The 13,738-nt window shown below is 52.1% G+C and overlaps 1 protein-coding gene across 10 annotated transcripts in view; it reads right to left on the minus strand.

Moving 5' to 3' along the window:
• Window positions 1-13,738, minus strand: part of RNF220 (ring finger protein 220) — a 232,054-nt gene that overhangs the window by 66,129 nt on the left and 152,187 nt on the right. For all 10 annotated transcript variants that reach the window (XM_056355265.1, XM_056355263.1, XM_056355262.1 and 7 more), the window contains one exon: window positions 8,034-8,079. In XM_056355265.1, the coding sequence (XP_056211240.1) occupies window positions 8,034-8,079 (46 nt within the window). The remainder of the gene's footprint in view (window positions 1-8,033; window positions 8,080-13,738) is intronic.

Raw genomic sequence — 13,738 nt, forward strand, 5'->3', positions numbered from 1 at the left:
GCCATGGGAGCAGGCAGGGATGCAGGCTTAGGGGCTAAGGGATTAGGAGAGCCACTTGCCATCAGGGTCACTTTCATTTCTGCATTAGGCCAGCCTCTCTGCCATCCTGATTTTGGCCTATTTTATCCCAAATTGTCATGTTGGGGCTGTTTTCCAGTGATTAAGCGGTGAGGATGCCTGGCCACAGCACACCAAGCCAAGGATGTTCTGCCCCCCGCACTCACACTGCTCATTCCCACCTGGGTCGCAGCAGGCGGGGAAGGGACAGCGATGTGATCCCCATCCCTATCTCAGCCAGCATCTGGGAAGACGGCTGCAGAGGGAAAAGGCAGCCTTACATGTGTCCTCCCAGCCCTCGTGCATGCTCGCACTGCAGGGCAGACTCAGATTCTGCCATCCCACCCCAAAACCACGGTGCTGGGTGCTCTCCGTGCAGACAGGCGTGATGTACAGCTGTGTGGAGATGCTCCTGGCTTTGGGGACCAGCTGCCTCACCACGGTGGGAACAAGCCTTGATGGTGAGATACCCCTTTTTCCCCTGGGAAAGGCCACCGGCCATCTCATCCCCCACCTGGTTGCCATTTCAGCCCAGCTCCCCTTCAGGTGCGTCTGAGTGGGGCTATTGGGGTGAGAGCACTTGTCCTCCCTCCCTGGTCCCCCCTCCCCTGGCAAACCACGGCTCCTAGCATGAAAGATGGGGCAAGGGCCTTGTGCGAGCGGCTGTGCAGCCTCATATTTCTCCCTCCCCTTTAAATCATCTCTCCGCTGGGTAAAGGCACTCTCTGCGGAGGTTATAAACCCTGAGAGGATCAGCCTGAGCATTACACCTGGGGCAAGCTAAATAAAAAAAGGTCACCGGCGCTTTTTAAACATGGACAAAAAAGCAGTAAAATGTGTTTGGAAAAAAAAATCTGGCATTAAATCATGACTTTTTGCCTGGCTTGCCTCATTAAAAGTGGCCTTTTGGAAGGTAAAATTATCATTGTAAGTGATAAGATCTTTAAGAAAATAATTCACAGCTTCTTCACCCTTTAATATGATAGCCGCCACCGGCTAATTTTTTTCTTAATGGCAACGAGGCCATCAATCTTGTCTGAGCCCTGCACTCCCTCCTTCCTCCTGCCCCTCCTGCTGTGCTGGGCAGCCATGGCCCCACTTGGCGTTTCCTTCCTACCCCTTGGAGCCCAGCTGTGCCATGCCAAGGCGAAGAGACATGTCTGGATGTAAGGGCTTTACGTGCCTGTGTCCATGGATCCCGGCAGATAGCAGAGGCCATGTAAGCCTTGCTCGTGCCGTGAGGTTCACACCCTGGTAGCTCCCGACACCCTCCACGGTCCGTGCAATTCTGCAGAGCTGAGCTGCAGCATCTGCAAATGTTTCGGCGGTCTCATTGCAATTAGGAACAACATATAGTTTACGTATATAAATACCCGGGCAGGATCGGCATGAATGCGCATCGTGCAGCTGGTGTGCCAGCTGCTGTGAGCCTAGTCCATCGCTCTCCGGACCCGCTTCTCGCTGTGGGAGGAGGAGCTGTGGGCAGCTCCAAGGCGATGCTGGCAAGGACACGCGTGCCAACGCGCCGCTGGCTCCGACCCGCAGGCGCTTGAGGTGTGGGCCCAGGGCAGCACGAGGGGAAGGGACGGGTGTCAGGGTGCAGCCGCCGGCCCGAGGAAATGGATGGAAATTGCCGGCACGCACCGCCCCCAGCCCTGAGCGCTGCCTCTTGCCGCAGCCGGGGCAGGTGTCAGTGCTGGGGGAGCCCAGCCGGTGCCTCTGACATTCCGCTGCCTCTCAAGGCCAGTCATTTGAGAGTATTAAAGTGCTGGACTCTTGCTTTCTGATAGCCCTGGAAAAACACAGGGAGTCTATTTTTCTTAAACAATCCATCACAGCTGCTGTCAGCAGAACAAATACCCTAACCCCGCTTTTTATGTATCTATATGGCCTTTTTTTATTTTATTTTTTTTTTTATTTTGGCACAAAGTGTTCCCTGCTTGATGCATTCAGCTTTAACTCTGCCGTCTAAATAGGTACTTATCACTTAACATGGAGGTGATGGCTTGACATGTTTTCTGTCTCCTGCCCTCCCCTCCACCGTAGGGAAGCCGTCAAAGTGTTGCTAATAGCTGTTATCACTTGGGAACTGTAACCCGAAAGCAATGAATGATACCAGGCCTTGCTGCGATTTTCCCCCTTAACTCTGCTAGCTATTTTTTATGTTATTGCTGGAGGATTCCTGACACAAAGATGCTACTATTAGAGCTGAGTTTCCTAGAAGCTTTTGGAGGGTCCACATTTGCTCCTGGGAAAGTTAGGGGTAAAATTATCTAGTGGCTTTTAGCTGGCAGAGATAAAGGTGGGATGGAGCTGGGGATGAAAGGCTTAAATGTGAGAAGCGTGTGAATAGTGAACAGAAATAATGGTATCAGCAGCTTCTGGCCTTCGCTGAAAGATTCCAGTGGTCTGCAAGCAGAATGAGCTTACAGAAATGTGAGCTACTAATTTATTTCTGTGCATGTTACAGTCACACCTGGGATTGTAATCGAGCTCTGGGTCCTCTTGGGCAAGACACCAGCTACATGGCGGGGAAAGGGGCCCATTCCAGGACAAGTGCCCATTGGCACACGGGGGATAGAATGGGAAGGAGGTCTGGCCACGGGCCGCCGGGGTCTGCCAGCCTGCCCGGCTCCCCTCTGCAACCACATCCCTCTCTGCTCCTCCTGCCCAACACAGCGGTTTCCCCCATACTAATGGGAGGGCACAGCTGTTTGGCCCAAGGGGAGCGAGGGGCTTTGTTTGTTCATGGGGTAATTTGTTTTATGGAATAAAACCTGGCAGAGAGATTTTTGGAGTGGCTCTGGTATTCGTCACCCTGAAGTGGCAGGGAGTGCGGCCAGCCAGCATGCTTCCTACGTAATTTCCCCTCCTTTGCATATCTGCGGGCTGTTCTCCTGTCCCTGGCTTGGCCATAGCTTTGCCACAATATTTGGATTTAGCTTTTTAATTTTTCCTTGTAAATCACAGCTACAGAGGGAGGGTGCACAGATATGGTGAGTGACTTCTCCAACCCCCCCACCAGTGACACAAGAGAAGGAGTTAAAACCCCAGGGCCCTGACACCCGTCCCCTTCTCCTACCACCAGACATGATACGGAGAAGTTAAATGATTGTGCTAGAAATTTCATCTCGAGCGAGGCAGCTGGGAAAGGCTTAATACAGACATTCTGTCAAGGTTTAAGGCTCCAAATCTTGCTTGCTTCAAAGCTCTTTTTCCTTGGAGGGCTTTAGTGGTCAAATTTCCCTCTAGATGCTGTAATTCTCTCTCAAACTGCTCGGTGAAGCTGTAAAATCACAAGGGTGGAGGTGGGGGGGTGGGGAGGGGAATCAAAGGGCTCTGGCACTGTGGCTCGGTTCCCAGCTCTGCTGGCGGTCTCGGAGCAACACGATGCTGGCTGCCTGCCTGCAGGCACCCCTCAGGAGCTGGGTGCACACCTAAACCAAGCGGCCACAAGCCTCTGCTGGGTGCGCGAGGTGGGGTTTGCTCCTGGCTGCTCACATCAGTGTGTGTTTGCAGCAAGCGCCGGTGCATGGGACAGACTGTTAGCGGCAACGGCAATTTGCAGTCATGTATTAGGAAGCAGCAGTGGAAAACGAGTGCTGAACCCGCTGTGAGAGCTGGTGTGTTTCATGGGGCCCAGCCTCTTCTTCCTCAGTGGTCACTACCAGAGCTTTCACAGGGGCTGTCAGTTCACCTGTTAGGTGACAGGTAACAGTCTGCAGCTAATACCCTGAAATTCAGGGGTTGAGATCTCTCCGGGCACAGATGATATCCCACCTAAATGACAGTCCATGGAGGGAAAGCCACGAGCCAGACGTGCAGTGGCAAAGAAGCGCTCTTAGATGGCTAGGAAGACCTGGGGACACTGGCTCTCAGAGCTGCCACTTGCTGCTTAAGGGAGAGCAGGACAGCTGGACTTATGCTGCTCATACACCTCACCAGCATGGGTTCAACCCAACGTGTGCTCCTGTCCTACACCACCCCTTGCAAGAGGCAGCCAAGGCAAGAGGGGAAAGGCAAGGGGGGAGCATGAAGCCCAGGAGCGATGCCCAGGGGAACTGCACGCTGCTGACAGTTATGTACAGATTCCTGGGCAGCCACAAGCCTGGATGGAGCCTGCAGTGTGGTCCATATGCCTCTGCAAGGCATCCCTGCTGCCTGGTCTGCCTGAGGCACAGCTTCTGGCCATGCTGGGGAGTGCTACAGGGAAGCTCTGGGCTCACAGAGGTCTGGGGCATGGCTGGCTTGGACACACCTTCAGAAAGTGTCCTCCTGAGTGACTCGTGTTGGGCTGCCTCGTGGTGACCAGGATGGCAGGGAAGGTTTAGTGAACTGCACTGGTGAATGGAACTATGGAGCCGCGGTCTCTAGCTCAGTAAAAGCAAGGACATTTTCCATCACTTTACATGGGCGTGAAGCATCTGTTCCCACTGACACTGAAACTCCTCTTTGGTGAAGAATTTATTTTCCCACCCTTCCTCTTTCTCCTGATGTCTCAGGCATGTCATCAGAGGAGGATGCTATGGGTGTCCAGGACTGTCCTTGAAGTCCAATGCCTAAAGAATACCTTTCCCAGAGCAGTGCCACTGGGTGTGCTTTCTGCAAAGGAGATGAGCTTTCAGCATCTTTATGCACCTCTGTCTTCTGCAAAGTATAGGTGTGAGGCAGCCCAGGAAGAGCAAGCCGTTGGCCTGACCTGTGGGGGCTCGATGGGCTACCTGTCTCTCAGCAACACGAAGATCCAGCCACCAAAGGCTATCACAAGCCTTGTGGGGAGCATCCAAGCATGGATTCAGGACAGAAACTGCAGCTGGGAGGAGACAGTGGTGTTCCCCTTGCTATGTGCGGGCCACAGGACTTCTTGTAGACACCAGGCAGCTACCTCAGGCCCTTTTCCCCAGCCAGAGGCTGGCAGAGCCCAGCTTGATGTCACCAGCTTTCCTAAGAAAGTGGCACTCAGGGTTGGATAGAAATCTCATCCTGAGACTCACTGCGCAGGTTTGTCATCTGCTTGTCCAAGTGGCTTGTCCACACTGGCATACCACCATCGATTGGGCTTGGTCTCTAACAGAAAGCAGACAAGGATCCTGAGCACTGCAGAGCTACGTGGTGCTCAGCACTGCCCTCCAAGCTGCCTGTGCAGGGAGGGAGCCCAGGCACCAAGCAGTCGCGCTGGCTGGAGCCCCCCAGCTCGCAGCCCTTGCTTGGCCATCACTGCCTCCGTCCGCTCCAATAATAGAAGAACCTGATACAATAATTCTGCATTCATCACATCCCATGTTGAGTGATTGGATTTTCTTTGACATATTGCCATGAAAATTGACCCGGTGCAGTGAGTGACAGCTCTTCAGGGGCAGGAACGCAGCGAGCAAGGAACATGCATTTACATCTGGGCTTTTATTGGCAGGAGAGACGTTTGCAGGGGCAACTGTGGGGAAGGGATGGGAGCAGGGCAGGAGACAGAGCACAGTGGGGTTAAATCCCCTGTCCCCAGCTGCATCCTGGGGGGAGCTGCAGGCCAGTGCAGAAGCAGCAATATGGTAGTGAGACTGTATGCAAAGGTCCTAAATGATCCCTGAAGTGGTCTTAGAGCCACTGGTGACCACAAAAGTAACGCGGCTAGACTGCACCCACCCCAGTTCCCATGTCTGCGAGTGGGACCAACCTGCCGCTGCCTGTGCTGCCAGGGGATGCTCCTAAGGGATGGGGAGGTGCAGCCCTGCTGCTGAGCTGCTGGCCCTTTTGTCAGCACTGGGAGAAGGACCAGCCAGGAAACACTGCAGCAGTCCCCGCGGTCCTCATGATGCCTCCCACCAGTTCCCGGGGTGGGAAGTGGGACACGGCAGAAGTCCCAGCTCTTCCCAGGCAGTGCCTGCCAGACCTCCCGCAATGCCTGGGTGCCTGGGCATGTCTGTCACCATCCCTCTGCCTGGGACTCCTATTAAGGGTGACCCAGACCCAGCTTTGTCCCCAGCAGGACTTTCTTGGAGGTACTGCACATCTCGATGGGCAATTTCCACCCCATGCTGCAAACACTCAGTGGGCACAAAGGGAAAGAGCAGCCTTCATCTTCCCACCACCCTCCTCCTCAATCCTGCCTGGTTACAAAGGGGCCTTTAATACCAAGCTCAGGTGAAGGTGACAGCGCTGTGCCTTCCCATGCCACACAGGACTTGTCTCCCAGCAAAAGCCACCTAGAAATAATGAATCCTCCTGGGCTGAGAGGCTTTCAAGCTCTCTGAGAAGGGAATGAAAGATTTCCTGATTTCACCCTCTCCCTCCCTGCTCTCCTGGCTTCTTGAAGTTAATGTTCTTAGCCCTAGACGTGACGGGCAAAGGGAAGAGATCCATGTGGTGACAGGGGACGATTGATCTCTTTTACATAGAACGACGCTCCAGTCCCAGTTTAATCCCCTCACTCAAGGCAAATGGGATTCTTTGTCAATGGAAACTTCAAAAGCCCGGCCCTGCCGCGAGATGGACCTTCTTCTTTATCTGGTCTCTGTCAGTCACTCGCTGCATTTCCCTCCAAACAGCTAATCTGTCTTCCTAGCCATCCTTCTCCCTCGCAGGCGATGTGTTTGGGACTGTTGAGTTATCTACACTCAGACCTGACGAGGAGGGAAAGGGGAGCTTGCAGAGTCCAACTGCTTTCGTTTTGCGGGTGCCTTTTCCAGCTCTTTCGAGACAGCCTAAGGCAGCCTCGGGCTCAGTGGATTATCCATGGAGGGTGGGTTTGGGGATTGCTTTCTGCTCTTTCATGGGAGAAATAGTCAGGTCTCCACATTCCTCCCAGTATCTGCAGGACAGGGCATGTGAGTCAAGGATAGTCACGCAGGAGATGGGAATGCCAATGGTAGGGAGCACTATGGAGTATCACTGCGATCTTTATTTTCCCTTGGAGGATATGGGAAATTATTGGGTTTATCTAAGAGGTGTCCCTGCCTTTCAGGAACTCAGGTCAGCATGGTGGCTCCCCGGGCCCTGGCTTGGCAGAGCAGACAAGGTGTTGGTGTGCTCGGTAAGACACCCAGCCCCAAGGGGAAAACCTAGAGCTGAAACGTCAGTCTCTGCTGCTGACATCACATGCCAAAAATGACCCAAAGCTTCCAGAAAAAGACCAAAGAGAATGAAACCTGAAGTTGATTCTACTAAAACAACCATGAAGACATCTCCCATGAGAGATGCTCCGTGCTTCCCTGGAAGCCAGGAACCTCCCTGTCTCGGACTGTGTCACCAGAAGCATAGGAGAGCCTGGCCCACTTGCATTTACTTGTCTTGGGGAGCACAGCATGGTCTTCAGAGGTGCAATGCCCAGCTGCCCTGCAGTGCTCCCTGCCACCCACTTGCCTGCCCAGGCTCTGGTCCTTCCCACTGCCATATCATACCAAGTCCAGCTAAGAGTAATACCGATTAGTAAATGATGCCCTTTGCAGTGCTGCTGTGATGCTCCATGCATTTTGTATTTTTGCATACTGAGCCAAGGCATGGGAGGTAGGTCCTGGGGAGGAGGATGAGGCTGACACAGGGCCTTTTAGAGATTTGGGTTCCTCCTCAGGTGTTCTTCATCGCTCCCATGAGGCAGTCCCACTCCCTTCTTCCAAAACTGGCATATGGCTCTGGCTCCAGGAACTCCTGCACATGATTTCCCAGGCTGAGCTCAGCCTGCGTGTGATCAGCTCTCATTAGCTGTCATTAGACACAATCTGGAATTCCAGAGCCTGCTGGGTCCTTCAGCTCCACCATCCCTTGGCTGCATGGGGAACAAGAGAGCCTCGTGCAGGGACTGGGCCACTCCAACCCAGTGGGTGAATGGGGGCAGTTGCATCCCCCAGTGCTGGCAAGTCCCCACAGCATGGCCACCTTCCTGGGAGACACTAAGTACCAGGAACAGGGAATAGGCTGGGAAGGTGAGTGGATGTAAAAAGCATCCTTCAGGGGGGGCAAAAGTGTGCCAAATTGTGGTCACTTACCTTGGGGGTGCCTGCTGCCATGGCATCCTTCAGGATGGAGCTCTTGCTGCCAAGAGAGAAGAGAACAGGATCAGAGTCACAAACCCACTGCGGTGGGCAAGGGGGTGGATAGATACTTCAAGGGATCTCGTGAGGTCAAATAGCAAAGTGCATGACTACCCTTCCCTAGACCAACGAGAGCCTCCTCACCATGACCAGAGGGGCACGGAAAGGAGGGCAGTGCTGACTGTCTCTCCATCTGGAATAAAATGGTCCTACAAGTGGACCCCCCTAAACCCAGACACATGATCCAGAGTAAAATCCTGACTTTCCCCCTTGTTCGGGGCTTGCACAGCTCCTCTCCTAGCCCTGGGTAAAAGCAGGGAGCAAGCCTGCAGGGGCATGGGGAAGAAAGCCAAGGAGAGGGGAGAGGAGGTGGTGAGCTCTGCATAGGGTCAGGCACAATAAAAAAAAAGGAGGGAAGGAAAGGGAGGGAGATTAAATCGACGTAAGAGCAAGGGAAAGAAGATCCCCTCAGCTCCAGCCATGCTGTGGAGGCAGCAGCTCTGCCGGAGGCTGGAGTGATTTGTTAATTCAGCTTGTTCCCCATTTAGCAGGGAAGGAGGTCCCTGCCACAGCGCTCCTCCTCGCCTGCCCTCGCCAGCGGGAGATGCTATAGATTTAATAACAACTTCCCCCCTCCAGACAGGTTAAACTTGAAACAATTACATATCAAAGCCGACATGGCGGGGAGGCCTGCACTGTAATTTTTTGGTTATTAAAGTAATCTCTCTCATGTAAATTCTCCTGCTAACATGCTGCAAACAGCATTAGGAAATAAATTATTTCCCCATGATTCGATTTGTCAATGCAAAGCACCTGCAGCAGGCAAAAGGCTCTTGAAATATGTTGCCAAGCCCAGTGCCTGTGCTTGTAAGTGCTCGCTGGTGGGGCGGCTGCCTCTCACTCCCCATAGCCCCGGGGAGATGATGGATGGGTGGCTGGGTGGAGGGGGGAGGATAGCAGGGGGAGGTGGAGGTTGGGGAAGGGGGGGGAATGGAATTGTGTTTAATAACAAAATTTGTATGCAAGCCTGCATCCCAGGCTAAGGATGAGTGATCGGCAGCCAGAAAGTATTAAAAAGCCTCGCTAAACAGATGCTGACAATAGAACAAGACATATCAAATCAGATCTACTTCAGAAACATTAATATACACACGCACACACGCTCGCCCGCGCGCGCGCACCCGGCTCCGCACACCCGCGCTCCTTTCTTCTCAATCACAGCAATATGGGAGACATCAATAAATTTTTATGAGACTTTTAGAAGATCAACAGGGTACTAGATGTGACAAAAAAGCAATGTGCCTGTCATGTTCGCTTTGTCGGGGACACTTTAGCCCCAGATGCTGAGCTGCAGTGCCAGCGGGGAGAAATTGAATTTGGCTGGCTTTAATCTGCCTTGATTTGGCAGATGGCTGGGTGTTATGAAATGAGCAGGGATGGAGGAAGGTGTTTTCTCCCGGGGCTACGGTCCTCCTCCTCTCCCAGTGCCACTGCCCTCGCCCCCTACCCCGAAATGCGGGGAAACACAGTTATTCACAGCCATCAGGTCACCCCAAACGCCACAGCTCTGCTCCTGGAGAAAGTGACTGTGGTTCCCGGGACCACCGACCGACAGGCTGGGGCATCACCTCCATCACAGCCCCCCTTCCCTGTGGGGATGTGCTGCCAGATGCTTGCTGGGAGGTGCAGGGTGCCCCTCATGTCCTGGCCCCCATCTCTGCCCCCACAACTCTCTGGAGGTGGCACAGAGCAGAGTCAGTCCCTGCTGCCCCCCGAGATGCAGCCCTGGCACCACCTCAGCCCATGCCCAAACACGTGCGATGGGAAAGATTTCCACCCCCTTCCCCATCTCCAGCACTACCTTGAATTTCTCAATCGCCCAAAGTGTGAAACAACTTTTTTTTTTCTTTTATAATCCAAACGCCAGGTTAAAAAAACCAACTCATTTCCTCCCTTTTCTTGTTAAAGGTGTTTAAAATCATTCCTTTTTGAGGGAAAGAGGAAGAATCTCATTAATTCCTCCCAGAAATGGTGTTAGTGCCAGGAAACTGCAGTTTTCAGGATGAGAGTTTCTCTGGCCATCTGAAAGCCCAAGCCTCTTCTGTTGGGTCTGATGCGGAAGGGGGCTGACTTAGATAACTTGGCAGAGTTTATTTTATTCTTCATTTGGAGGACTATTAAGAACAACCCCCCTTTCTTGCAATTTAGCCCCACTCTATTGCTAATAAGAGCTTGCAATTTGTTTTTATTTATTTCCAGAGATGATTCAGGAATGCGCACAAGCTCTGGTCATCCAAGTCCCAAGACGCTGCAGTTTAAGGGTGCTCTCCTCCACCCTACTCAACAACCCCCCAAATTACAGCGGCTGCAGCCCCTGCACCTCTTAAGGATGCTGGCAGTGGGCTGAGAATCGAAAAGCCGTCAGCAAAGAGAAACCTTCCCCTCCATAAACACTGCAGACAAATTAAAAATGGTAAAAGGGAAATCAAGACCTTTAAAGTTCAAACACTTTTCAGTGCCTTTTAAAGTTTTTTCGCTCTAGGCCCTTGCAGAGAGCACAATCTTTGGAGACCTTGGGATTCTCTTTAATCACCCAGCCAGGCTGCAGTGGTCTGAAATGATTACACATTTACATAGTAATAACCCCAACACTCCCCACATTATTTCATGGCTAGCATATTTCCACTCGGCGAGTGATCCATGTGTTTTAAATTATAACCTGTACATAGGAAATTAGTTACTAAGTACGATATTCACGGGCTCGTCTGACACTTCTAATTAAGGTGATTTACACAGAATTATCCTATGAAATAAAAAAATGGTGTTTTGCTAGCTAATAAAATATAATTACTACCCACTTTTATAAGTTACAGTTAGTTTTAATCTATTTGGGGAATTGTTTATCTAGTTCATTACAGCAAAACAACTCCTTTCCCTTTTAGGCAACCCCCCCAAAGTACCAAGGAAGACAAGAAATGCCCTGGAAAGACCCAGCGATTTGGGTAGCTGCCTTCTCACTCTCTCTCAATAACTTTGAATTTCCAAGCAACATGAGGCTGCTTCCTCACTGGCTCCCTTTCATGGTGCTGAGACACCGGTTCTGGCCATGCATTCCTGCATCCCCACACGTTTGGGTGCCCTGCACCTCTCTGGGGGCAACATAAGGTCCCTGCTTTGGTGCTGCTGGAGGGCTCTGCCCAGCCCTGCAGCTGCATCACCCACTAACAGGAGCTGCACAGCCAGGTCCCCACGTGCTCCAGGGCACTTGCTGGGGACTCATCATTCCGCTATATTAGGGCACATCAGCTTTAAGAGGAACATTCACTCTCAGCCAGGCCTTCCACAATGAAAGCAAGACTCAGGCTACACCACAGACATGCAGATGTCTTTTAACACTAGGCAGATATTTGGTTAGGAGCATCCCCAGATGCAACTGGGTATCCCTTGGCACCTCCCAGAGCAAGCCCCAAGGGGGCTGTTTAGACCCAGTGCTTCAGCCATGGTGTCCAAAAGGGCAAAGGGCAGCTCAGCACGATGGATATGTTCCCCCCTTACCACAGTCCTGGGGTTTCTCTATCCCTGTCATGGCTGTTATTACACACAATGACCTTCAAGCTTATTTATTTTCTTTCTTACGGTCCTGCCTTTTAAGATGTGCTTGCCATAGAAAAAAAAAAAAAATGTGTTATGCAACGAGTGGTATCATCCCCATGAATGGAAGCTGCTGCTTCCCACTTGGAAAACCCAGGGTGTGAGCTGAAAGTTAAGTGATCTGACAGCGCTTTACCATGAGCAAGATGGTACTTGTCCTTTTCCTTTAAGCCCTTGCTCTTGCAAACTGTTGTAGGAATCTCAGCTTTCCTCCAAAAGAAAAGAGAAATTTTATGGGTGCCCCAAGTCAGGAGACAAGCAGAAGCCTTACTTCCCATGGCAGATGGCCCATCAACTGCCAGACAGAGGACCATGACCCAGCGTGTACTCTTGGTGCCCAGAGCCCACCACATGCAGGCAGGGCCCTTGCTAACCCCCCAGCCCAGGCAGAGTCCAGTGCCAGGCAGCTGCCCCAGGGAAGCAGAGGCAGGAGCCTTCCTCCTCTGCACTCACCACAGCACGCACACTGACTGCCACAGCACTGGGGCATCACAGCAGCATCCCTGAGCAAGGGTTGGAAAGCTCTGTTGTAATTGTAGCTACAGCTCGAGTGAGGAGAGCAAGCAAGCGAGCGCGATGTGCTCAGAGTGGAAATCTGAGCACAGAGCAGTGATGGGACTTGCCTGAAGTCTCGGTGCAGCAACAAAAAGGCCAGAAGCAGCTCCGATGCTGTGCTTCAGCCCACCACAGCCTCATGGGCTTCCCAAGCATGTCCAAATGAGATTTCTGCAGAGCCCCCAACCAGGGCAAGGTAGGGCTTATGATGGGCAACCATCGAGACAGGGCTACGCTCAGTACCAGGCATGGCAGCCACCCCCAGCGGCGCTTCCCACACATAGTAACAACTGCAAGAGAAGTTCCTTGAGCTCAGGCTGTTAGAGTTGTTTGTGCTTATCCCTTAATGACTTTGCAGCCAGAAGAGGTTTAAAGAGGTGGTAAGAGAGCTGGTGCCACATAGCTGGTGTCTTCCAGCTCTGCAGCTCTTCCACAGAATACGTCTCAGCAGCCCTCTGGATTTGACAAGCACCAGCCAGAGCATATGCAGCTCCCACATGAGATCTTGCAAAGCCAAAAGGTTTCTACAAGCTGCAGCCAACTGATATATTTCTTAAAAAAAAAAAACCCAAAACAACAAAACACCAACCAAAAAAAAAATATCCAGTGGAAGCAATTTATTTTTAGCTGCAGGACTCATGGCTTGAGCATGCAGCCTTGGGACGGGAGCCCCGGCAGCAGAGCAAGCCTCCTGCAGAGCTGTGTGGATGGCAACACCAGCTGTAAATAAGCAGTTGCCAGGTAGAGAGGGAATTGGATTTTTGTGAATGCCAGTTTAAATAAGTGGAAGTGTTACTTGAAGCCTAAATAGGAAAATGGGAGTTTGATTTTTTTTTTCTTTCTTTTTAAACTACATAAGGCCAAATCATCACCTTGCTTCATGTGACAGTCCCCAGCATGGCTGGATGTGATCCATGCCATCAAGGGAAGCACACTGGGCTTTTTAACCTGCTGTGGCTGCTCTAGTGGCACCTGCATCCCATGGTGGGGAAAGGGGCTGAGTGATGGTACAAACTGCCAAAGACGCTGGAATCAGGAGCAGAAATGCCCTGCACCTACAGTCCCAGCTGTGCTGCCTAAATGCTCTGCCAGTCAGTATTTGTGAGAACTCAGCGCCCAACACAGCCAGCTGTGACAAACCTGGCTCTGCAGGGCAGCCACCCACCTCCCCCAAAGAGATGAAGCTGCAACAGAAATGCAGCAGGATCATAAAACACTGTGGCATGACCTGACTGTGCTAAAATCCGCTACTTACTCTGTCCCAGTCACACCCTTGGCTCTTTCTCCCCCACTGGGTTTTTAATTCGTTAACCCCTGGTACACCATGCTCCTGCTGGGAGCCCCCACTCAGAGTGGGTGACAAGTTTCTGGGTGAGGATGTGACAGTTCATGTGTGTGGGGTGAAGCAGGAGGCTGGGGTGGGAAGGTAGTTTCATTTCTTTCCCACTATTTGA

This window comes from Falco biarmicus, chromosome 11, assembly GCF_023638135.1.
Source record: "Falco biarmicus isolate bFalBia1 chromosome 11, bFalBia1.pri, whole genome shotgun sequence".
NCBI classification, from domain to species: domain Eukaryota; kingdom Metazoa; phylum Chordata; class Aves; order Falconiformes; family Falconidae; genus Falco; species Falco biarmicus.